The sequence below is a fragment of the Lissotriton vulgaris genome, chromosome 3_1 (assembly GCF_964263255.1).
Source record: "Lissotriton vulgaris chromosome 3_1, aLisVul1.2, whole genome shotgun sequence".
Lineage (NCBI taxonomy): Eukaryota > Metazoa > Chordata > Amphibia > Caudata > Salamandridae > Lissotriton > Lissotriton vulgaris.
Genome location: NC_141689.1, coordinates 920,770,868 through 920,797,160, shown reverse-complemented (window position 1 = coordinate 920,797,160; position 26,293 = coordinate 920,770,868). Strand labels below are relative to the sequence as shown.

The 26,293-nt window shown below is 44.1% G+C and overlaps 1 protein-coding gene across 1 annotated transcript in view; it reads right to left on the bottom strand.

The window, feature by feature from the left end:
- Positions 1–26,293, bottom strand: part of LOC147727212 (transmembrane channel-like protein 2-B) — a 748,500-nt gene that overhangs the window by 521,621 nt on the left and 200,586 nt on the right. The window contains exon 6 of the mRNA XM_086963588.1: positions 10,259–10,365. Within this exon, the coding sequence (XP_086819714.1) occupies positions 10,259–10,365 (107 nt within the window). The remainder of the gene's footprint in view (positions 1–10,258; positions 10,366–26,293) is intronic.

Genomic DNA, 26,293 nt, shown 5'->3' with positions numbered 1-26,293 from the left:
ATGAAGGATTTAGTAGGTGCATGACTGACTGTATGAGTGAGTGATTAAATGTGTCTCACTGAGTGCATGGGTTAGTGACTAAACTGTCTTAATTTGTGCATCATTATGTCTGTTGTTCTGTAAACTGTTGCATGTGTTGATAAGTAGCTATATGAGTAACTATATGGGTTATTGATTGGTTGCCCAAGTATTTGTATGGGATACTGAGTGTGTGTGTGGGTGGCTGGGAGGTGTGTGACTCTGTGCATAGATGTGTGAGCAGTTGATTCACTAGATGTATGGTTTCAAAAGTGCATGTGGAAACAGCTGTATGGGCGGTTGACTGTGTGCATGAGTGTATTGGTGAGTGAATGGATATCTCAGTGCTACATTTCAAAGTAAGTACATATGTAAAACACAGTACATGTGAGAGTTGACATATATAAATAACTGTGCATAAGAGCCAGTGAATGTGTGAGTGGCTGTATGGATCATTGTGAACTTGTATCAGGGATTGTATAATAGAGTAAATATGTGTTAGTATATGTTTGAATAAGTAAAGTTTGTATAACTGTATAGTTGAGGAAATGGAGGTGTGATTGATTCTTTGCATGACTGACTAGGTGTGTGAGTAACTCCATGGATGAGTGACAGTCTGTGAGTGTCTGTTTACACTGATTGTATCTAAGGTTATATTAGAGTCTGAAGAGGTTCATCGTATTATCACATGAATGATATCATCAGTGATGTTATCAGTCATGTCAAATGAGATGTTTTCAGTGATGTCATCAGTGATGTCATTTGAGATGTCATCAGTGATGTCATCAGTGATGTCACTAACCATGTCATGAATGATGTAATATGTGACATCATCAGCAGTGGATTGCGGGTGCGCGATATATAGTTAGCGCTTATAACTATATATGGAATTTCAATGGTTTTATGCGAGTAAAATAAGGTTTTGTAAATGCAAATCCCTAACTATATATGGCCTAAAACCAATGGTTTTTTCATTGAATTTTCAAGGTTTTGTAAATGCAAATTCCTAACTATATATCCACTATAACCTATGGTTTTTTCTGTGAATTTCATTGGTTTTTTAATAGCAAATATGAAAAGCTTTAAAATGTCAAGTACGTGATAGATAAAAACATTTTCGTATTTATGCACGCTGATGTGCTTTGAACGCTGCACCCCCCCCCCTCCCCTCTTTTGTCTTAGTAGTACTCTCTCTTTGCAGATACTGAAGGGTAGTTAACGCAGGCCTTTACCCCCGTTGTAATCCGTCGTGCCTGCTTGTCTCTCCATTTGATTGATTGTTGTCCAAGCATTTACTGTTTTAGAATTGGTTCTCTTTGGATCATTCTCTATTTACAAACAAGCACAAAGTCGCAATACTCTGTTTAGTCTTTGCAGATAGTGAAAAATCGTGTAAAAAAATAAAAGTAATCGAGCAAAATCAGTAGGCCACTAATTGGATCTCTTTTTGACCTCGCTAAAATAGAAATATTAGGAACAACCCTTCATGAGAAATACGAAAATAGTGAGATGAACTGAGCTCCACACCATGAGGGCTGCAAGACAGCTCGGCTCCATCACCCATCCCGCACAAAATAACGACAAACCCTATGCAAATATTAAAAATATAGACAACACACCAGCAAAGAAACAGGGTAAAACATTTTATTAAAAAACTATTTACATAACGTTGGTTTATAAGATGATGTCAGTAGTGGACCGATGTGTGAATAGGTCGAAAGCAGCACAAGGCTCCAAGATCCGGATGGCAACCTCCTGGATGTTGGGTGCCATAGTTCAGAGTTCTGAGTTTGAGCCTTTTTCAATGCCTGTGCTTTGTTGAATCAAAATGGCGGCTTGACACAAAGCTGACTCAAGCGTTGCTACTGATGCTATGCAGACCAAAACTGGTTTTCAGTTTGTACATTTTTCTAGATTTTTCAATCCAAGTTTGGTTGACTTTGTAGAACGATGGCTTCAAATTTTCAACATACGGTGTGGTGGCGCTGACTGGGAGGGGGCGCTTCGCTCCTGCCCCCTCCCCAAGTAAGATTTTCATACGTGAAAGTACGTTAATGGTTTTGGTCCCTGAGTTGCTTCGATGTCACTGCCATTCTCAAATGGCATAAGTTCTGGATGTTGGGTGCCATAGTTAAGAGTTCTGAGCAGTGCTTGTAACACTGTCTGAAGCTTATTTCCACCTACTGCAGCTTCACTATTCTCAAAGTAAGTGAGTGTCGTTTGTGGACCTGACTGCATTAGAAAACAATGTGATATGTTACCTTCCTAAACAGCTTGACGGAGGCCCCTTAGGGGCGGTGTGATGGCCATGGACACGGAGAAGACGCTTGGCTCCGACACCCTCCCCAAGTCTTATAGCACTGGTGTAGCCTGAGATCGCCCCCGACATAGGCGGCCGGCTCCCGGGGTCCGGCAGAACTTTTTGCCTTTTGATGACTCTTCAATTCTGAACCTTGTCCCACAATCCGTTTGACCTGAAGACACGCTGTAGTGGGGCGCCCCTTTACCGTTTCAGTTGCCATTCCGCCCGCTTTTGCTACACTGTGCCTCTTCCGCCATTCAGCTGTTTACCGCCCGCTCTTGCGACTACAGCGTCTCGCTCATCATGTAGTTGAGTTGCTCCCGCTCTTGCGGTGCAGCGATAGGCGGCTGCCACAGGACTCTCAAAATGGCGGCCGGCTCTTCGGTTTTGGGCCTGGTCCACTAAAATGGCCCTGGGACACCTTTGAACTCGGACGCTTCCCTGATAGGGCTTGGGTCCCATTCTCGAAAAGCGTCCCCTCAGCCGTGAAGATTCTACAAAAGTCTTGGGGGCCTCCGACTCCCGCAGGCTTCTGGTGGGGAGCGGCTGCCATGATTGCTCGTGGAATGGCCACGACGGAGCTACGAGATGGTAGTGGTCTCATGCTGACGCCAGCTTTAGTCTGAAACATCCAGAAACACTGTAGACTACCAATTCGATCAGTTCCGGTAGCGCCCCAACATGACCCGGAAGAGAAGAACTTGCCCTCCCCTCTTTGACTGATGGTTCTTGTTGCCTGTCCCCTCTGTTGGCATTTAACAGAACTTTTTGGACTGCTGAAAGGGGTTGTGTTCCGAACGCTGGTTGGTGGAGACATTTTGACTATATTCTTGACCTACGTTGTCGCGTAATGCGTTATATGACACGCCGCGTTAGCGCACCCGGAAGTGATCCGAGGCGCGGCGCGCAGCGCGTACCGTAAGCATAACAGGTCATGTGACTTGTTAATAAAACTTTTCATTGGTTCATTTTACTTTTGTTAATTTAATGATGAAAAGCTTGATCATATGACCTAAAAATTACGCTTTTTATTGTTTTCGAACAATATTTTTTTTTCAAACATATGTTATAATATTCCAGGCTAATGTACTTTCCCGGAAAATTTACAACTGTCTTGCAAGTAAAATATATTTCTTTTTCGAGAAAAAGGGCGTTTCTTCCTTCCATGACGGAGCCGTTGAGTAAAAGAGATTCGGCCTGCTGTCTTAGTCGCCGATACGCCTGATTATCAGATTCTTATCGATCACTTTATGTTGCAGACATGAAAAACACAACTGCCCTTGACCATTTATCTTTACTGCGTTCCTACATATTATACCTTTTATCCGTCATGTAATTGGACTGCTTTATTTCACTTGCCTTTTACTGATTCGAAAACAGTGACTAAAAGTAAAAACTTTACCAATGTAAATACTACTACCGTGTTTTGTTTTAAAAACCTTTATTGTGAAAATGTCAGTATACAAATACGGGCCTATAACCACGTGGGCCGGCCACGGAGCAAACTGAAATCGTATATGATGAGGAGACATTTACACTGTAGAAGAACGTAACGAGCGGGCCATTAGGTTGCAAGAACAAAGGTGTCTAACAGTTGCGGAATCGGTGGACGTACATTTTGTAATTAAAATACGACAGGGCCACTTACAATAACATTTTCTAGATATACATTTGCGGGCAAGGAGTTACGAGTCCCATTTATACCGGCGCCATTTTGGGCGAGGCCGGGCAGGTCCAAGATATAGTCAAAATGTCTCCACCAACCATCGGCCAGACCAGAACCCCTTTCGGCCCTTTATGCTACAAGATGGTGTCTTCCATTCAGAAAATATTGTTGGCAGCATTTTGAAAGGAAACAGAAACAGCCGTTCTCCTAGTGAGTTTCACATTGTTACATTTAGGAAGAATGTTGAAGAGTAGTATGTGGAAAATCTGAAGCCATTTTTCTACAAACTCTCAATCAGACTTGGATGGAAAAAAAAAACATGAAGAATGTACAAACTGAAAACCAATTTTTGTCTGTATAGCATCAACAGTAACGCTTGAGTCAGCTTTGTGTCAAGCCGCCATTTTCATTCAATCAATAGCGTCCCCTACACACATTCAGGGACCTGGTCGTGTCTTCAGATGAAACGGATTGTAGGAAAAGAAGCAGAAAGGAAAAGGAAAAAAGTTCCGCCGGACCTCGGGAGCCGGCCGCCTATGTCATGTGCGACCTTTGGCCACACCAGGGCAATAGTGAAGCTGCAGCAGGTGCAAATAAGCTTCAGACAGTCTTACAAGCACTGCTCAGAACTCTCAACTGAGGCACTCAACATCCAGGACTTGCCATTCGGATCTTGGCGCCTTGTGCTGGTTCCGACCTATTCACACATCGGTCCACTACTGACATCACCTCATAAGCCAACGGGGCACCCTACACTGACTTTCGGCGCAGCATTGTAGGATGGCCACACCAGTGCGGCAACTTGCTGGACACGACCTCGGTGCCATCTGGATCTCGGCGCGTTCGAGTCACTGTACCGCAAGAGTGACCGGAACTCAGCTGAACACGCCGTCTTTCGGCGCAGCATTGTAGGATGGCCACACCAGTGCAGCAATTTGCTGGACACCACCTTGGGCAATAGTGAAGCTGCAAAAGGTGCAAATAAGCTTCAGACAGTCTTCAACTTACTCTGATTCTTATAATAAACTTCAGATAGTCTTACAAGCACTGCTCAGAACTCTCAACTATGGCACTCAACATCCAGAACTTGCCATTCGGATCTTGGCGCCTTGTGCTGGTTCCAACCTATTCACACATCGGTCCACTACTGACATCACCTCATAGGCCAACGGGGCACCCCACGCCGACTTTCGGCGCAGCATTGTAGGATGGCCACACCAGTGCGGCAACTTGCTGGACACAACATCGGGGCCATCCAGATCTCGGCGCGTTCGACTCACTGTACGGCAAGAGTGACCGCAACTCAGCTGGACACGCCATCTTTCGGCGCAGCATTGTAGGATGGCCACACCAGTGCGGCAATTTGCTGGACACCACCTCGGTGCCATCCGGATCTCGGCGCGTTCGAGTCACTGTACCGCAACAGTGACCGCAACTCAGCTGGACACGCCGTCTTTCGGCGCAGCATTGTACGATGGCCACACCAGTGCGGCAATTTGCTGGACACCACCTCGGTGCATCCGGATCTCGGCGCGTTCGAGTCACTGTACCGCAACAGTGACCGCAACTCAGCTGGACACGCCGTCTTTCGGCGCAGCATTGTAGGATGGCCACACCAGTGCGGCAATTTGCTGGACACCACCTCGGTGCCATCCGGATCTCGGCGCGTTGTGCTGCCTTCGGCCTATTCGCACATCGGTCCGCTACTGACGCGGCCTCACGTGCCAACGGATTTTCTACGCTTTTTGGAGCCCTATGCCGCATAACAGGTCATGTGACTTGTTTATAAAACTTTTCATTGGTTCATTTTACTTTTGGTTTCCTAAAGATGGAAGTCTTGGTCATATGACCTAAAAATAACACTTTTCATTGGTTTAGAACATTTTTTTTTCCCAAACGATGAAAGCCCCACCTTGTTTCTGGATCATTCAGACTGAAGCTGGCGTCAGCATGAGAGCACCACCATCTCGTGGCTCCGTCGTGGTCATTCCGCGAGCAATCATGGCAGCCGCTCCCCACCGGAAGCCTGCGGGAGTCGGGGGCCCCCAAGACTGTTGTAGAATCTTCACGGCTGAGGGGACGCTTTTCGAGAATGGAGCCCAAGCCCTAACAGGCAAGCGTCCGAGTTCCAAGGTGTCCCAGGGCCATTTCAGTGGACCAGGCCCAAAACCGAGGAGCCGTCCGCCATTTTAAGAGCCATGTGGCAGCCGCCTATCGCTGCACTGCAAGAGTGGGAGCAACTCAACAACATGGTGAGCGAGACGCTGTAGCCGCAAGAGCGGGCGCAACTCAGCTAGATGGCCGCCACCTGGGGAGGCCCGTTCACGCCGCCTCCCTCACGCCCCCCCCCCACCGGGCCGCCGCACGCCAATTTTCGGAGCAGCATTGTAGGATACCAAAACCAGTGCGGCAGTTTACTGGACATCACCTGGGTGCCTGTCGTACATGTTGTGTCAGCCATGGGACACTGGACACAGTCCCATCAACATCTCAACGCGTTCTGCTGCCTTGGGACTATTCGCACAACAGACCGCTACTGACGAGGCCTCCCCCCCGCACCACCCGGGACGCCCCACGCTGTTTTTCTGTGCTGCATTGTAGGATCCCAAAACCAGTGCGGCACCCAGGCGACATCACCTGGGTGCCGTCCAGAACTCTGCACGTTGTGCTGCCTTGGGACTATTCGCACAAAAGACAGCTTCTAACCATTGTTGCTTTTTGAGTTGAAAAATGTTTAAATGTTTTTAGTTTTTGTTCCGTTCATTATAGTTAAAAGTTAATAAAGTTTTATAATCTTACTTTGTTGGAGTGTTATCTATTTTTTTTAAAACGGGTGAATAGGGCCTTGAATCGGGTTATTGTCATGTGTGGGCTTTGGAAGTGTGCTGCTGCAGGATCGGACATTTCAAACTCAAATGCACGTTCTTTTTCTTACCTTTCCGAAGCATGGAGCGCAATAGCAGGCAGAGAAAGGGTGATGCACGTGTTGAACACTACCTGACCTGGCAAGTTGCTGGCAGTGCCCCCCCGCCCGCTCCTGAAAGAGGGCACACACACACCGCCGCCCCGAGTACTTCACAAATCTTTAAAAGACCATGCGCTTGTTCATGAGGCTTAAATGGTTTATCACCTCTTCTAGAACCCCTGCATCGACCCTCTGACGTTTCCTGGAAAAATTACCATGTAACACAATACCAAGCCCTGTCAGCTGAAACCCCCAAGGAATCGTGGGGCATATTATCAAGGGGGTTTATCTCCGCTTTTTTGGCTTTAAAAGCCATGAAAGCGGAGATAAAATTATCTCCCTATTACCAAGCTGTCGCTAACACCAGTTAGTGACAGCTAAAAGGAGATAGCGACCATCTTGGGCCCCGCTTTGCATGTCAGTGATACTTATCACTAATGACATGCAAAGTGGCGTGCCAAGATGTTAGCGACTGGAAACAGTCCCTAACATCGCTATCTCCTATTACCAACTTTTGGAGATATTCGCGCTAAGCGCGAATATCTCCAAAATCTAACACCTGCCCTGAGCAGTTCTTAGCCATGTTATCCAATGGGAGGTGGATAACATGGCTAAGAGCATTTGCTCGATAATACATGAATATCGCTGACTTTTCTGCGATAATAGCAAGGTTTATCTGCGATAAAAATCGCCGATGTGCGGCGATAATTTTTGTCTCTAAACAAGTTAGAGACAAAAATTATCGCTAGTTGTTCGTAATATGCCCCCGGGTTTTTGCTTGCAGAAATCGGGAGGCGGGAGACTAGCACTGAAATCAGTAGTCACACGCCTGAATCGGGAGGGTTGGCATGTCTGAATTCTCTACAGCTGGGGCCATAAACTACATCCGCAGGGGTAGGTGATAGCCTGGGACCAGCCTGGCATCTAAAATGGCTGCCGTGCACGACAAAATTGTGGCATTGGAAAAAAGGCAAGATGGCGCAGCCGCTGGAAGAGATGTATCAACATATATCAGCCTCCTCAGCCACCCTCAGGAAACATAGGGGATTAGGATACGTCTCCCGCACCCCCTTATACCTAGTAATTTAATTAACGAAGCACAAAATGGCGAATTCCCGTTTCGCTACCAGTTTGCGGCCCGTGAAGCGCTTCTACCGTGAAAAATCATTTTTTTTTTAATTTTCCCCACGGGACCCTTTAATAACCCCAACAACATTCCTAGGGGGTCAAGAGGGTGATACCTTGCCCCCTTTCATTAAATTCCCCCTTCGTTTTTCACCTCTTCTTCTCTCTCGATCCTACCGAGAGACAAGATGGCGGCCGCTCCGGACTGTCACGCAGCAAAAAAAAAAAAAGCTCACGCACAGCCGCTGGAAGAGATGTATCAACATATATCAGCCTCCTCAGCCACCCTCAGGAAACATAGGGGATTAGGATACGTCTCCCGCACCCCCTTATACCTAGTAATTAATTAACGAAGCACAAAATGGCGAATTCCCGTTTCGCTACCAGTTTGCGGCCCAGTTCGCGGCCCGTGAAGCGCTTCTACCGTGAAAAATCATTTTTTTTTTCTTTTCCCCACGGGACCCTTTAATAACCCCAACAACATTCCTAGGGGGTCAAGAGGGGGATACCTTGCCCCCTTTCATTAAATTCCCCCTTCGTTTTTCACCTCTTCTTCTCTCTCGATCCTACCGAGAGACAAGATGGCGGCCGCTCCGGACTGTCACGCAGCAAAAAAAAAAAAAGCTCACGCACAGCCGCTGGAAGAGATGTATCAACATATATCAGCCTCCTCAGCCACCCTCAGGAAACATAGGGGATTAGGATACGTCTCCCGCACCCCCTTATACCTAGTAATTAATTAACGAAGCACAAAATGGCGAATTCCCGTTTCGCTACCAGTTTGCGGCCCAGTTCGCGGCCCGTGAAGCGCTTCTACCGTGAAAAATCATTTTTTTTTCTTTTCCCCACGGGACCCTTTAATAACCCCAACAACATTCCTAGGGGGTCAAGAGGGGGATACCTTGCCCCCTTTCATTAAATTCCCCCTTCGTTTTTCACCTCTTCTTCTCTCTCGATCCTACCGAGAGACAAGATGGCGGCCGCTCCGGACTGTTTAGAATGTTGACAGACACCGGAGAGCCAATCAGCTTTCTGCGCGCAAAGTTCCGAAACGCGAAAAGTAAGCGGACCGGATCGCTGCCCGGAGCGCTGTTACAGATATATATCTTGATTTAAACGTTAATTTCTCAAAATCCACTGAAGCACATATATTGAGACCTAGCAAAGGCACATCGGGCTAACAGTCCCTACAATTTTGCCAAGTTTCGTGCAAATCCATTCAGCCGTTCGAGCTAAAAGTGAGTCCAACCGCCCTATGGAAAAATGAATGGGAAAAACGTGTTTTGGGACCCCCCTTTTTTCTCGGCCCCCCCTTGACGAAACCCCACCAAATTTTTAGGGGCTGCTCAGAAACAAAATGTGCCATTTTCCTGAAAATTTCAGCCGATTCCGTCCACAAACGCCAAAGTTATTAGACATAGAATTTTCAGAAATGCCATAGGGAATTAATCCTAACTATATATACCTACTGGCGATAGCCAGTAGGTAATATATATATATATATATATATATATATATATATATATATATATATATATATATATATATATATATATATATATATATATATATATATATATATATATATATATATATATATATATATATGTATATATACATACATGCACTACCTACCTTGCTAGGATTTTTACTACCTTTGAATAGTTTCATCATTTAAATGAATTAGTAATACCTTAAAGTATCCTTACAAACTTGTTTAAAGATCATTTGCAGCATGGGTAGTAGCAAAGCGTGTTGGATGCTGGCTTGGGCAAAGTCAAGCTCTTCTGGCCAGTCCCCTTGTAGAGAGCCAAAGGCAGTGCAATGTATGGGTTAGTGACAAGTAAGTGGCAGCAAGGCTTAGCTATAGGTCCTGTAGCCAGTCCCTCTGAATCCAACCCAAAGAGTTGTACACCATTTTCCATTGATTTTCACTCTTTCTCCAGCACTCATTCACCCTCTATGTACTATGCTTGAGTAATCCCTCCTTCTGCAGAGTAACCAGACAGGAGAACAAACCCAACTCACCTGTTTTAAAAGTACTGCTACCTTGTAAGCATTTGGCCATCGCTATCCTGAACTTGCTACACAAGCACCATTAGAAGTAAAAGTAAATGCATGCTTATAATTTATTGTAAAGCAATATTTTTTGTATTATGCAGTATTAAATCAAACATCTTACCTCTGGAATGACGACCAGACCAAACATTAAACCTAAAAGGACCATGTTTACGCCATATAACCATCGGAGGAATATAAAATATGATGCTACCGAAGACCCAAAGTGACCTTTAAAATAAGAACATAGAAAACATCAGTAAGACTGAAAAGCAATAGCACATCTTTTTTTTAAAGGCGAGTAGAGCTCAACTCCAAGCATTTTATTATAAAACATCACGAATAGCCTCTCTTAAGTAAATGCTGAAATACATATCTTTTCAATTGGGAGCATTTACTTGTATTCTGAATTAGGCACATAGTATATATATTAATTATATATACAGTAGTAATGAGCCAAGACAATTTAGAAACAATGAATACAAACTGAGTATGTCAATGAATCAGATGAATCTTTGATTTCAGAATTCCTTTATGTCTTCTGACAGTGGTCATAGTTGAAGGACTATAAAGCATATTAGTAAAATCTGAACTGACTGTCAGATTTACGGAATAAATAATGGCAATTCTGAAAAGTAGGCTAATTGATAGGTATTAAATATCAAGTAAATGGAAAATACACCCAGCATGCAAAGAAAATGAACTACCTGAAAAAAAATTTCATGGATATGCTGACCATGATCATTATTTGATAGGAAAGCAGACATGATGTGTATTTATTAGTGGCAATGTATGTATGTATTCCTGGGAAGATGAATATCTGATTGTAGTTAAAGTGCACCTAAATAGCTAGCATATTTTATACTACTTTGATCTGCTCATTTATGGTTCCAAACTTTTTAATTAAAGTTTTATAACAAACCCATACGGGAACCAACCTTTACAACGCAACTTTTACAACGCACTACCATTACAACACATGCCATTACAACGCAACCATTACAATGCATGAAACTACAACGCATACGACTACAAGGCATGTCATTACAACGCAGTCATTACATTGCATACCATTACAACGCATACCATTGCAACGCATAGTACCCTTACACTATCCAACACTTACCCTACTGTTGCACCCCCTGCAGTTAGAATAGTAATTTTTACCCCTACACTATCCAACACTTACCCTACTGTTGCCCCCCTGGAGTTAGAATAGTAATTTTTACCCCTACACTATCCAACACTTACCCTACTGTTGCACCCCCCTGGAGTTAGAATAGTAATTTTTACCCCTACACTATCCAATACTTACCATACATGCGAAGTAATGGTATGTGTTGTAATGGGATGCGTTGTAAAGGTAGTATGCGTTGTAATGTAGTGCGCTGTAAAGGTAGTTTTTAAAAATTCGTTGTAATGGCATTCGTTGTAATGGAATGCATTGTAATGGATGTTGTGTTGTAAAAAATGTGTTGTAAGGGTATGCGTTGTAAAAGCATGCGTTGTAACGTCACACATTCAACACATACACTCACGTACATCCAATTCTCCGGTGAGGGGAAGAACTTGTGAGGGGGAGAACCCACTCGGGAGCGAGGAGGGGTCCAATGGAGTGGGTAGGGAAGGAGATAGGTCTGGAGAGGGGGAGTGGGAAGAAGAGGAGGAGGAAGGGGATAGAGGGCAACATGCAAACATCTCCAATAGGGACAAGTTCTCAACAAGAGTAGGAGAAAATGGATAGAGTTTCATCTTAGTGTCTAGGCAGGGGGAGAGGACTCCGTTGTTGTGAGTTGAAGAACTCATAGGTAGCGAAGGTGAGAAAGTTCTCTGAAGTCCTGCACTAAGAAATGCACACAGGTTGCCCACATTTTGTCAAACTGTGGTAGGTGGGACTCTATGACTGCAGTGAGTTTTTCCATCCCCAGTTGATCGCACAGTTTGTGTAGCTAGTGTGCGTGGGTCAGCGTGCTATTTGTGCTCCAGTTAACTACAATCACCTGTTTCACTGCACAGAGAGCAGTTTTAATAACGTTCCCTTTTCGAGATTGCAGGGGATAGGTCTGGACATTTGGTAATCCCAATAGAATGTATCTTGGGAAGCTCTGCATCACATAATTCATCAATGTCAGGTAGATCGTTGTCTCAGTATCAATGTAGTCTGGGGCAAATTCACAGGAGGTGGGAGAGTGTGCCAGGCTCTCCGCAGGATCGCCAACATCTGTTGATTGTGCCTTGCCTCCACGCTACCAATTTGGCTGGGATGTAGTACCAGTAATGAGTTGTCTTGAGCATGGTTTCCTGCCCTGAAGAGGAGCAGGCGTAAAAGCAGGTACTGAAAAGGATATCCACTCATTATTTGGGTGAGAAGGTGCACTCGAGCTGAGCTTCCCATCTGGCTTGAGCTATAGATGGCTTGAGAGGTTTCATCGGAAAGCCGTAGATGTCAGATAGCAGTCACTTGTCACTAGTGGGGGTGACTATCCGTTTTTTTTAATGTTGTCAGTCTATGACTAGTGAAGGGATGGACCTAGGGTTGAGTGACCCAGAGTCGAACTGCTGTATCCATTCTTCTTGGGACTTTGTCAGGTCTTTGCCACCAGGACATCGCCAGAATAACGGGAACATCTAAATTGGCTTGGCACACTCCGGTGATCCTGACAGTGATGGAGTACTGTCAATCAGCTGAGAAGACTGTTAACATGACAGATATCAGTCTGTTAATGCCACATCTAAATATGGAGGGATTCGGTAAGCTCAATGCAGTACTTAAATCTGCCGTCGCAGCAGGACAATGGTAGTCCCACCAAGATCTAAATTAGCTCCTTGTCTAACAGGTGTAGTAGGCTTTTGGTGTTGCCACTACAATTCTGCTCACAAAGAAAACCAGCTTGGTCCAGTTCAGTGAGGCCTTGCATATATGGGCTACGTCTGACTACTAGTATACTTGTAAAGAGCTTGACAATCCCCTCATCAGACATTATGACTGGTCATCCCTACATGGAGATCTCTGATATTTTGATATTTTTTGCTTGATATCGCAGATTGCATGCAAAGAGTTGCCCTACTTTAGTGCCTCCTTTTTAGTATTTTTATTTGGTCCGTAGCAGTGCATATCTTGCCTTGTTGACATCCAGGGCTTTCAGCCACTTTCTAAATAAGTTTATCTCTCCTCTACATTTATGAGATCTTGTGCATTGGTGGTCGACTTCCAAGGCGAGCACCCTCCCTTCCAACTCTGCTCTCTTATCCCTTCTAACTTTGTTGAGATTAGCTGAAATGGCCTGGAAATTACCACTAAGCACTACTTTCAGGGTCTCTAACAAGAAAGGGATCAGAGTTTCTACTGCGTTGTTGAGTTGGGAATAGTGGTCGAGCACTGTTGCTATTTCTTTTCGGGTAGAGTCATTAGTGAGAAACCTGTCATTTAATCAGCATGGTAGGCTAGGTGCTAGGAGTAAGGGGGCCTTGAAGGGAAGACAGGGAGGAGCATGGTTGGAAAGCGCAGCCACTCCCACGTCAATTTGAGTAATCATTGTGCACATGTGAGGGGAGGCCAGCAAGTAGTCTAATCTGGCATGTGTCTGGTGGGAGTCAGAGAAAAAAAGTGTAAACTTTTGATGCCAGGTGGCTTGCCCACCAGATGTCCCTATAACCCATCTCCTGCAGCAATCCACCCTCTTGGGATTCAGCAGGCCATCATGCTCTGTGGGTGTGCTCACAGACTATATTCATTTCCCTGTGGTGAGGAAGGAGTTGTTTTAAGAGGCATGTGGCCAGGCCCTCAAGATCTCCAGTCTTTGTGTTAAGGCGGATACCTTTAGTTCTAATATTGGATAGGCACATTCTGTTTTCTTGGTCGTCGAAATTGTGACGGCAAAGCATGATTCTATTCCTGCAGGCCAGGATTGCTCACCTGTGGTTATCTTCTTTAGCATCACCACAGTCCTCTAAGGTGGCAACTCGTTGGCCTAAATCTGCCACTTCCATCTGGACATCATTCATGTCCTCCACCACTTCATCCCTCAGGGAAGCAAAGTCTTCCCTTCCCATAATTTATTGAAAAGAGGCTTAAGGAAGGAGGGAGTGATGGGTTCCTGCAGTGGGCTGAGAATGGTCTGGAGCAGTGTGATTGGTAAAAGCAAGTCAGGTGGCGTGTTTGGCTTTCTCGTGGCAGCTTTAACCAGCTTATCCTTCTGATAGTTGTGCCATTTTTCACCCATTGCTATTGTCTTTCTACCTTGTTCAGGGACTGAGGGATGCAGATGTAGATGGGGGAGTCTGTTGAAGCACCGCAGAGTAATGCGATAAACTAGGCAGTGTTTTTCCATCCATATTCCCGCCTGCGGTAGCGCCACTCAGTTGTCTGCGGCAAACTGGCTGGGTCCAGACCTCCCCATATCCGATGCAAGGCCTCTGGTTGCAATTATTGTGCAAGTTTGAGCTCTCTACAGGTAGCTTTTGGTGATATCCATCAGGGTCAGTGAGAGTTGGCTTCTGTGGGCTCAGCAGCTGGGGAAGTATGGGCCTCCAGTGCTCATCGCTGTTCCCTGGTGAGGCCATTGCTGGTGCTTGGACATCCAGTCGTGCCACTAACCCCCGTGACCAGCGATGGAGATCACATTGTGCCTGATGTGACATCCGCTGGCCCCTGGAGGCTGCAAAGGGCAGTCAAGGTCTGGAGGATAAGGTTGCTGCTCCCCCGGGCTACACCTACCTCGGCTCAGTCTCTTTAGGGCAGGTGAGTCGAAACACCATGTGGCACAGTGGCATCCACCTTTACAGCTGGCCACGAGGAGAGCAGTCAAGGTGATTGCCACTAGTTAACCACAGCCTCTCATACTGTGACTTTCTGCAGGCTTCTCGACCCAGTCGCATGTGAGGTTCCAGATCTGTTGGGGCAGCAAAGTGCGTAGTTTGGCGGCTCGGCACAGTGGAGCATATCAGAACAGCTCTTACGTGGTTGCCATCTTAGACACTACCCCTGCCCAGCTTTTTTTAAATGAATGAAGGAAACATCTTAAAAGACTAATGACAGAGAGTATAATATGTACTGTTACTGAAGACAGGGGAGTAATGGAGCCTCCGGCAGCTCCAGCAAATATGTGACATAACATCAACCCAGTAACTGCTCTGCCAATCCAAACTGTCAGAAGAAGAATCTTCCTGGAACATAAACATAGAAATACCCTTGCAACAGTGTTTATAACTGCTTCTTTGCACTAAACACTTGGGAGGAGCCAGGGCGCACACAGCAGGTACTGGCCCTTGTAGGCGTTCATAACTGTGTAAACAATTGTTTCATCAGCCCCATACATATTTCAACATTTAGGGTGTCCAAGAGAATATGGGCCAACTCCCATTCCCGTCATACCCGTGTCGTTCACACATAAACAAGGATTATGCTTGCTGAGAAGTGAGAAATAACATAAATGGCATTGGTCTTATCTCAGTCCAACCAAGGGCTAGTGTAATTTTTGGTTACCCTTGAGTATAACACCCACTAGTGGATCAGGCACAAGCCTTTGATGTGTTGCTCCAGGTAGCTTTCCTCATTGGGTCCTCACCACCACCCAGTTCTGATTAGCAGGCCCCGTGCCACTACCCAGGCTGCACCTACTGCCATTTCCCTTATTCCACTGAGCTGTAGCCTCCTTTGCTGCTCGGTCTATGATTGTGTGTTGTCACAATAGGGGGTAAGGGGACAGGGCAGATCACCGCCTTCAAATCTCTGTAACCCTCATCCTTCTCCACCTTGGTCCCAAGCACCAGCAGCAGCAGCCATCCCAGCACTTGTTTCAAGCCTCGTTACAGTGCCGGAGTCATCAACATGTGGCCCCCCCTGCTGCAGCGCATTGCTCCCTCTCCGATCGAGGCACCACAGGACATCTGAGGTCCTTACTAGCCACCAGTGTGGTTTTGCTTTATAGCTACCAATCAATACTGGTACTGAGTTCACTCACGGTAAACCTCCTGTGAGTGAACTAGAGGATTTACTGAACTGTTGCTCACTACTGGGGAACAATCTTCTCAGTATTAGACCTATCAGGGCAGTGACTTATTCTCACCTCCAGTTTTGTTGTTTTCAGTGAGTTTGCTTTGGCCAATGTCTGCTTAATTTTTATGTAGGCCGGGAGAGCTCACCTATCAACTGGCCCTCTTGCGTACTGCCCTCTAGGGACCCCCACACATTTTTATTTTGAATTAAATGGGCCTCATTCCATGAAATACTGCTTCATCCAATTTACCAATGTTTTCTTGATGAAAAATAGAACTTAAAAACTATGCAAAAATTATACAAATGGATCCTTATGCACTACTTTGAAATGTCTTTGGGGAGACAGTTTATTTAAAGTAATCCACTCCTCACTGGTGGGTATTAGCATACAGTTTGGTGCACAAACTACAACTGGAGTAGCACTAAGCAGTCAATGATCCGATGAAACCCCAGTAGTAGTTTAAGCATCCAATTAGCCGGGGCTGTTGTGACACTACTGCCATAGTCTCAAAACCACCATCCTTCTTCAGGGCTCTCAGCCCACTGTCCCCAAACAAATAATAATAGATTGAGATTGTCTGAATGATAGAGATGCAGGGACTATTTGTTATGTTATGTTATGTTATATTTATTCTTATATAGCGCACGGCTACTCAAAAAGAGTGTCCCGGCGCTTTTTGAAAAAGAGACCTACAGCAGAATAACACAACACAGTGATAAAACAACATAATAGAGAACAGAACAGAAGAAAAACAGCCTAGAGGGCAAACAGCCAGGTTCATTTGCTGTATGAGTTTGAATCACCCTGGATCCAACCTGTACTCAATGGGTAATCTTAGGGTGCCTGTATCTGTCCTTTCCTGTCCCAACTGGGTCGTCAAAGTATTTCCTTCATAACCCTATCAGCTAGGTTGTTTTCTGTTTTCTGTTGGCTGAAGCCAGTAGTCCACATTCTAGATAATTTTAACACCCTTCTAGCTTTCATAGTTTTATGTCCATTTCACTAGTCACAAACTATGAATATTTAGTGGAAGCTTCAGTTTGTCTGTATCCCTGTAAGGAAACATTCATCAGAGCAACCATCATTATTAGGTCGAGCATTCAAGACCTCTTGTATATACTTTAGTATATACTTATATGTGTATGTACTTTGTGGGCTCTAGAGATCAGCCCTAGGAATTGTCTGCTTCCGCTTAGGGACTTTTTTTCTGTTCAACTGCCTCTATTTAACTGTCTTGATAGAAAACGGCCAGTAGAGATCAGTAAAATACCAGAATTGTGTTCTGCTTGTTTATCTGCCTCTGTTTAACTGTCTTGATAGGAACGACCAGTAGAGAACAGTAAAATACCAGAATTGCTTGCTGCTTGTTCAACTGTCTTTATTTAACTTTTTTTTATAGAAAACGACCAGCAGAGGTCAATAAAGTAACAGAATCACTTTAGTATTCTATTGATTCCAGTCCACAGAAACTGTCTTTCACGAGCACCCGTAGACAATATATTTTTTTCATATCTTGTATTTTCAGTGATATGACCACCAAAGGCTTTGATTTTATATTAAAAAGAGAGCATTGGACTATACCATTTCCCACTGAAAGGCACTATTTATCTCCCTGTGTTTTGATACCTGGTGTGTTACGCAGTTTGGTGTTTACTTTCCCGCCATGTTAAAGAAAAGTCGATGTTTCAGCCCCCAGGCTAATGTGCTGCATAGCTAAATACATATAAGGTCCCAAAGGCGAGACCAATTGCATTGCAAATGCTTGTTCAATATGTGGGACCTTACAATGTTGTATTCTCAATGGATATCATAGTAATTGCTGACATTCATCAAGTCTGCCCCTTTAAAAAACAGAATTTTAAGTTTTGTGTCCCTCATGAAGATTTTGATGTGGACCAAGCAAAATGTTTGACATGCCTGCCCTTGTTGTTCTGATGGGGTGTATTTGGTTAGGAGTTCATTTTTTATTTTAAAACAGGAAGCCCAGTTATGCACCTCTGTCTGATTGTCCGAAACTGTAACTGTGAACACTACAGCAAAACGAATGACTGACAAATAAAGCTGAGAACTTACAAGCATTACCCCCACAGAATCGTACACTTAAAAATACTAGCTACAAGAGCACTAACACAATAAAAATGTTTGGTGTTGTATCTTTTTCTGAAAATAGCAGGATTTAAATTCATCATGATATTACCTGTTCCTTTTACTTATCTTTTACTAAGAGACCTATTCATTTTCTAAAGATGCACTAGAGAGTGATAGCGAGTTAATTGTTATTTACTGTGTGTTACACCTGACATCCTTGGCATGGTTTTCCCTCAATCTTTTTTTCTTCCTTCTTCCAGTTTTGCTGAATTCAATTTTGTTGGTCTTAGGACTCTGTGCACTTTGCCATTGCTAACCAGTGCTAAAGTACACGTGTGCTCACTCCTCTAAAAACATGGTAAAGTTGGTTTACACCCAATTAACATATTTAATTTACTTAGCAAATACAAGGAGATGATTAATGGAGCGCTGAAACTTTTCAGACACTCGCCCCAAGTCACAGATCTGTGTTGAATCCATCATCGTTCTTTTGCTCACTTCGCCGTCCTATTTCAGACCCAGTCATATGCAAATCAGTCTTGACCCTGTTCCTCATGGGAACAGTCCAGCCCGAACTGCCAAGCCAAGTATTCCCTGAACCAGGAACAAGCATCCTTGGACCTGTCTCAGTGTAACAACCCTCATCAGCCAGGCTAGCTTGAATCCAGTGGGAACGTGAGCAAGGGACCCACATCTAGACATACCCTGCCAACCAAGGGCAAACAAAGCAAGCACAAGGAGATGATGGACAGAGCACTGAAACTTTTCAGACACTCACCCCCAGTCCCAGATCTGGGTTGAATCCATCATCGTTCTTTAGCTCACTTCGCCACCCCATTTCAGATCCAGCCATATGCAAATCAGTCTTGACCCTGTTCCTCAAGGGACTAGTCCAGCCCAAACTGTCAAGCCAGGTCTTCCCTGGACCAGAAACAAGCATCCTGGGATCTACGTCCCTACCCTTTGAACCCAGCCAAATGGCAGTTTTATTGAAGGAATGTGCAGATGCCCAGGGGAGGGAGAATATAAAGATGAGCCATCCTGGAGGTTGTTTTAGCCAGCTGTTGCCTCTCTTCTGAGACTTCAGCCATATTGAGTGTTAGATAAATAGTGCTTTATGGAGACCATAGTGCCACACTCCGGAGGAAATGGTCATGCTCTGGGACCGCCACATTTAAATCGGAGCTGTGTACCATGAGATTGTCTGCATACAAGGCCACTTCTTTTACCAAACCCTTCTCTCTAAGGGGGGTATAAATCCCTCGTTTCTAACAAAGGTATGCAGTAAAGTTGGAGTCTATTGAGAATAATCAGAGTAGGAATAACCTGTGTTTCTTCAAAATTCCAGAAGAGGAAGAAGGTGATAATCTGAAATCCTTTGGTGCAAGACTGAGTAAGGCAGGGACCCAGGTGGAACTCATGGAGCAAGACATCATCAATTATAATCAGCGGATACATAGAGACCCCTATAGGTTAAATCCTAATAGAACGAAGCCCAGGAAATTCTTGTTAGTTTTCATACCTATAATATATAGGAAGATATTTTATTAAAAGTTCTGAAAACAAAATCTCTGAGGGTTGATAAGTTTTGAGATTAGATCAGATATTTCTCAGATCACTGCAAATAAGCAAGGGGAACTAGGGAAAAGGCTGAGACAATGGATTAACTAGGAGCTACAGCACAGCTAAGATTCCCTGCTTTTCTCAGAGTAATGTATAAGAACAAGATGCATAATTTGGAGTAATTGGAGGAATTCATAAAGAATATTTTAGTAGTCAATACCAGCTGAGCTTAAAAGGTCAACAGGATTGGTAAACCCCTTTGGTGGCTTATCTCTCTTGGTATTGTCCAGGAGCTCTTGAGTCTTCTTCTTTTCCTATGCTGCTTTCTTCTTTTTTTCCATTAAGGATTTATATGATAGATCCGCAACCTATGTGGTGTAATTAAACCACTTAATTTTTCTATTTATTTCTAGTTTTGACTTGTAGAGCCCCATAGGCCTTAGGCCATGAGAAAGTAAGGAGGGTTCCCCCAGGGGAGGGAGGGACAGATTTTAGGTAGAATTCGATGTAGGGCCACTGGGTGGGGAGCTTTAGGGAAAAATGTCTCCATAACTAAAAATCCCTGTAGAACATTGAAAGAAGATTCTAATTCAGTATTAGGGTTCATCTTTTTTCCCCAGTAGAGAAAGATTGGAGACCGGAGTGTCCAGAAAGAAATAATATTTGAGAATGTCAATGGGCTGAAAGTGAAAGGAAGAAGGAAAGGGTCTTGCAGTACTTAAAGGGATGCGTCAGCACACATTATCATTTTATTGGAAACTCATCTAAGTGAAGGTGAATGTCTAGAATTGTTTGGCTGTAGGAGATGGGTGCTGAAAATAGACTGCACTAGCCACCATTCTAATATAAAGCAGTGGTTATATTGATAAAAAGAAAGCCTCATATTACTATAGAAGAAAGTATAGTAGACAGAGCAGACAGATGGGCCATTGTGAAACTTCGGATCCAAAAACAAAAGTTTACGTTCGTGGGTTACTACGGACCGAACATTGATGATGGAGGTCCATTTAGAGAAATGTTTACAAAGCTACTAAATTTCCCTGATCCCGTCATTCTAGCTGGTGATTTTAATGTGATTTCAGATAACACGCTAGACTGCTCGGTCAATAGTAGGTCAACCACAAATAATAAGATGTTATCTAAAATCAAAATTTCCATGAAGCAGCTTGGATTATGTGATGTAAGGAGAGAGAAGATGGAAATAAGAAAAGGATTCAATTATAGTAAAAGAAAATATGGACATCAGTCTAGAATGGATTTTTTTCTGGTTGATCAGGGCCAAAAAGAGCTTGTGCAAGATATCACACGTGTAGGGGCCCACCTGTCAGATCACTCCATAGTCTCTTATGTCTCTGTCTACTAGGTTAGGTCAAAGAAGTTGGACCATGGATTGCACCCTGCTGCAGGATGAGGCAGCTATAATAGCACTTAGGTTAGATAAGGAGGAATTATTTAAGACTAACTTGGATAGTGCCCCAGTGGGAGTTGTTTGGGATTCATACAAGGCCTTCTTAAGAGGGAAAATCACTAGTATGTTTGTGTTCAAAAGAAAAAAATATATTGTAGATGTTGGGGAATTTTGAAACTTTCATTCGGGTCCAGGAACGGGAGAAGGTTTGTGCCTTGGATGATAATGAGAAAGTCCGTTTACAAGCTTCTCTTCAAAATTTAAAAAACGGAATTGGAAGAAGTGGTGGAAGATAGGCTAAGAAAGAGGTGGGAGGTGAGCTGAATTTTTCATTTTGAGTATGGAGAAAATTGCGGGACATTGTTAGCCTGGAAAGCTAAGATGAAGCAAGTGAGAAACATCATAAAACAAGTTAGATGTAAGGGCACATGCATCATTGGAAATTGAGTTTGCAAAGGGGCAAATTCGCAGAATCTGCCCCTTTGACACCGCATTTTTTTTATTTGGCCTGCATCATCCCAAATGCAAAAATCGCTATTTAAGTAATCGCTAAATTTGCAATTACTTAAAGTACAATTGCATTTGGGGAATCTGAAAATTGTGATTCCCTAAATGCAATGCAACAAAAAAAATGTGATTTTACACTTAAGAAACACAAATTACGATCAACTCAAAGTTGATAGTAATTTGCAAGAACTTTGAAAATGCACGAAAGTGAATTTTTCAAAGTTCCATGTTGCACACATACATGCCCTTGATTACTAAGAAAGCGGTTAAGGCCCATCTGAATCAGGATATTCCTCATAGTATTAGTGAGGACAGCAGTACTGCTATTAACAGTAGTATAACACCATTGAAGTCAAGAGCGCAATTAGGTTTGGGAAGATGCGCAAAGCATCAGGATCAGTTGGGCTGCCAACAGAAATATATAAGCTATTAGATGTCTTAATCCTGATTATGATTAAGCTGTTTGTAGACATCTTATAGAATGGTGCCGAAATGCCTGCATCTTGGAATGAGGCCATAGTGACCCTAATCCTAAAATCAGAGAAGTTTCCAAGGAAATATGAGTCACATAGGCCTATATCGCTCCTAAACAGCGATTATAAAATATTTGTTAAAATTCTGGCAGAGAGATTGAATGGAGTAGTGGGGGACCTCCTTCATGAAGACCAGAAGGGTTTTGTAAGAGGAAGAAGAATACATGAGTTGACTTTCCCTCTGATGGGTGCAATCAATATGGCCACCATATATAAAGTACCCCTGGGAGTTATTAGTCTAGATGCCACAAAGGCTATTGATCGGGTACATTGGGTTTACCTACAAACAAAGTTAGAACTGTATAATCTAGGCAAAAGATTTGTAGGGTATTGGCTATGATATGCCGAACACTGTGTGCCAGAGTCCTGGTGAAAGGGAATGTTACTGCACCCTTTAAAATCTCGAGGGGGACCAGGCAGGACTGCCCTCTATCTCCTTTATTATTCAACCTTATATTGAACCACTGGCAACAAAGATCAGATTGTGTGTTGTGTCTTAACAATTAGTGAGTTGATGTTTTCAAATGTTTTACATACTTGTCTCAGAATTGAAGCCTGCCTGCTTGCAGCCAATCTACCAAGGGTTTAGCATGGGAATAATTTTCCCAGAACTATTTTGAGCCCTTATTTTATTTATTTATTTATAAAGTTTTACATAGCGCGAACATGATCCTGAAGGATATCAGAGCGCTTTACAATTGGAGGGAAAGGAAGGTAACAATTGCAGTACTGGCATCAAAATGAATACCAACCCAAACACATATCAAATAGACATACCAAACAAAAAGGTTACAGCCGAAAGGGGTCAACAAAGAATAAGATAGTAACTGGTACGTAGCATACTGGGATGGGAGCAAATGATTAGTAAAGAAGAATAACAACCAGCGCAGGGCTTAGGGTGTAAGTCTAATGCATTTGAGCGGACGATCCGAAACCTTTTTAAGGTAAAAACTTGTTTATGAGGGATCTTTTTACTTCCAATTTGAAGGCAACCTTGGAGGAGATTCTACGTATTTCCGTTGGGAGAGAGTTCCAGAGCTTCGGCGCAAACCGGAGAAAGCTCGGTGAAACGTTCTCTTTTTGAGAAAGATCTGTGGTTTTAGGAGGAGAGTTAGCACTCCTAGAAGGTCTACCACCTTCGGATAATTCTAGCCTTTGCGCTAGATAACTGGGGGTTTTGAAATGGAGGGCTTTGTGAGACAGGCAGCCAATCTTTAGCTGTATTCTTGATTCATAGGGTAACCAATTTAGGGATTTTAAGGCTGGGGAGATGGGCGCATTTCTTTTGGTACCTGTAACCAATCTGGCTGCAGCATTCAGTGGAGGCCTTAGTGGGGCCAAAGTATAGTTGGGGAGGCCACAGAGCAAAGCACTGCCATTGTCTAGCCTTGGCAAAAGCAGTAACCCTGGGCGTAGTGTGCGTAGTGGGGCTACGCGAAGCTACGCAAAGTGGGTGAGAAACTACGCCCACCCACGCACTTTGCGTAGCCCCACTATGCGCTGCATGCCCCCTCCCCTACACACCTAAATTTACTAAATGGGCAATTAAAAAGAAAAAAAAGGCACTTACCTTGTCCGCGGCGTCCCGGGGCTCCCACTGCTTGTTCACGCCACAGTTTTGATAACCAATGCGCCGTGCATGCGCATTTCTCGCGAGAAATGCGCATGCGCGGTCGGCCGCGCATGCGCATTGGTAACAAGCAGAGGGAGCCCCGGGACGCCGCGGACATGGTAAGTGCCTTTTATTTCTTTTTAATTGCCCATTTAGTAAATTTAGGTATGTTCGGGAGGGCGGGAGGGAGGTGGGTGGCGGGCAACTTCGCTACGCCCAAGGAGTGGGCTTAGTGTTGCCTGCTTCGCCTACTTTGTAAAGGGCGAAGTAGTCAACACTACGCCCACTTCGTGGGCGTAGCGAAGTCCTTCGCCCAGGGTTAAAAAGAAGCTCTTGGACCACTTGCTTGAAGTCAGCTTATGGGAGGAAAGGATTGAGATTCCTGAGTATCCTCATCAGGTGATTAGCCTCCTTGCAAACATTGCTAATATGATTCTTCATGTTCAGATACTTGTTCAGGTGATTCCGAGAGATTTGGCTGAGTCAATAGTGAGGGGGGAGCAGTTGAAGGCAGTGAGGTGGTTATTCCAAAGGTCTAAGTTGAGGATGTGATTCGGAGGAGAAATTAGATGGAATTCTGTTTCAGACGTGTTGAGCAGGAGGTGGTTTGGTTAGCCAGTTTTGAGTATTTATTAGGGTAGTGTTGAGTGATATGAGGTTATCCGGGAAGGTGATTTTTAGATAAAGTTGTGTATCATCTGCATACATATGGAAGAGAATGTCCGTGGAATTTAGTGCATTAGCTAATGGTTCCAAGAACAAGTTGAAGAGTATGGGGGATAATGCGGACCCTTGGGGGACCCCCATGGACTCTGGTGATAACTGGGAGAGAGAGTGGTTCACCTTAACTCTTTGGGATCAGTGGTGGAGGAAGGACGAGAACTATTACAGCACCGAACCAGAAAAGCCCATCCTGTGCTCCAAAATGGATAGGAGGTTGTAATGGTGAACAATGTCAAACGCAGAGGAAAGGTCGAGAAGTATAAGGAGGCAAGATTAATTTTGGTCAAGCATTTTTAAAATGTCATCCATAACATGAGTGATAGCCGATTTGGTGCTGTGCCCACTCCGAAAGCCAGATTGATGTTAGTCCAGGAGATGGAAATTCTTGATGTGAGCACAGAGTTGAGATTGGATGCATTTTTCTAGGAGTTTGTCTAGAGTGGGGATGCCAGAAATAGGGCGGAAGTTTTTTTAAATAGGTGTTACCTGAGCAGCTTTTAGGCAATCCAGGATCGTGCCTTGTGACAGAGAAGCATTGCCAATCTTTCGCCAGATGGGGGTGACGACATCCTTGATTTCTTTGAAGATGGAAGGTGGCAACAGGTTGCTAAAATGATTACAAGGGTTGATACTCTGAAGAATCTTGTTAATGTCTCTTTCACTGAGGGGAATGAAGGTGCCCCATGAGGCGTTGTTCTTGGTGCTCAGGGTAATCCGTTCGATCTTCTCTAGTAGGGCCGGGGGGGCGCAGACCTACCGGATAGCAATAGAGCCTTCCTGGAGTCAAGATCAATAGTGATCAGTCTTTATTTCTCAGTAAAGAAAGCAGCCAGGTCATTGCATGAAGGTGGGCTGACTCCAGAGTCCGGGCGATTTGGTGCTTTCACCGATTGTTGTTTAACCAGCTCAAAAAGTTTCTTGGGGCAATTAGCGGCTTGATTAAGCTGGGATCTGAAGTAGTCGGCCTTAGCAATCTTGATTTGTTTGTTATAGGAGCTCCTTACCGATCTAAGGATTTTTAGCTGGTACGAGGATGGTTTGTATCTCCAGGATCATTCGATTGCCCTAAGGTTGCGGCATTCCGGGTTTAAGTTGCAGTTGAGCCCCGGTTTGGATATTTTTGTTGAGGCATTTTTTTTGTTGGAGTGGAGCAATGGAATCCATGATGCTAGAAATAGTAGAGTTGTAGAGGCAGATAGTGCATGTACCTCAGACATATCAACATGAGAATAGAGGGCAAATTTACAGTGGGTTTCTAGATCGGCTGTATTGATTTCTCTAAGGTCCCTTTTACAATTCTTCGATTTAGTTGGTTGAGCCTTCCTCAAAGAGACTTCCATGTTGATATAAAGAAGATGCTGTGATGATCGGACCAATCACAAGGGGTAATGGTATCCAGTGTGATTGTGTGACCTTTGGTGATGATGAGGTCCAGAATTTCTCCTTTATTATGAGTTGGCCGGTCACAATGTTGAATCAATTCGTGATCACTTAAGAAGAATTTGAGGCATGTTACAGCTTGGTCATTGAGGTTAGACCTGTGAAGGTTAAAATCACTGCGGAAGATTTGGGACATAGCGGAATCGACATTGCCAGAGATGATTTCCATTAATTGTTCAAAGAGAGGCAGGTTGTCCCCAGGGGGGTGATAAAAAGTGTGTAGTTTTCACACTGGAAGGTTGTGACTAGAGATGTTGAGACAAAGGTTTCGCATAAGGATGGCTTA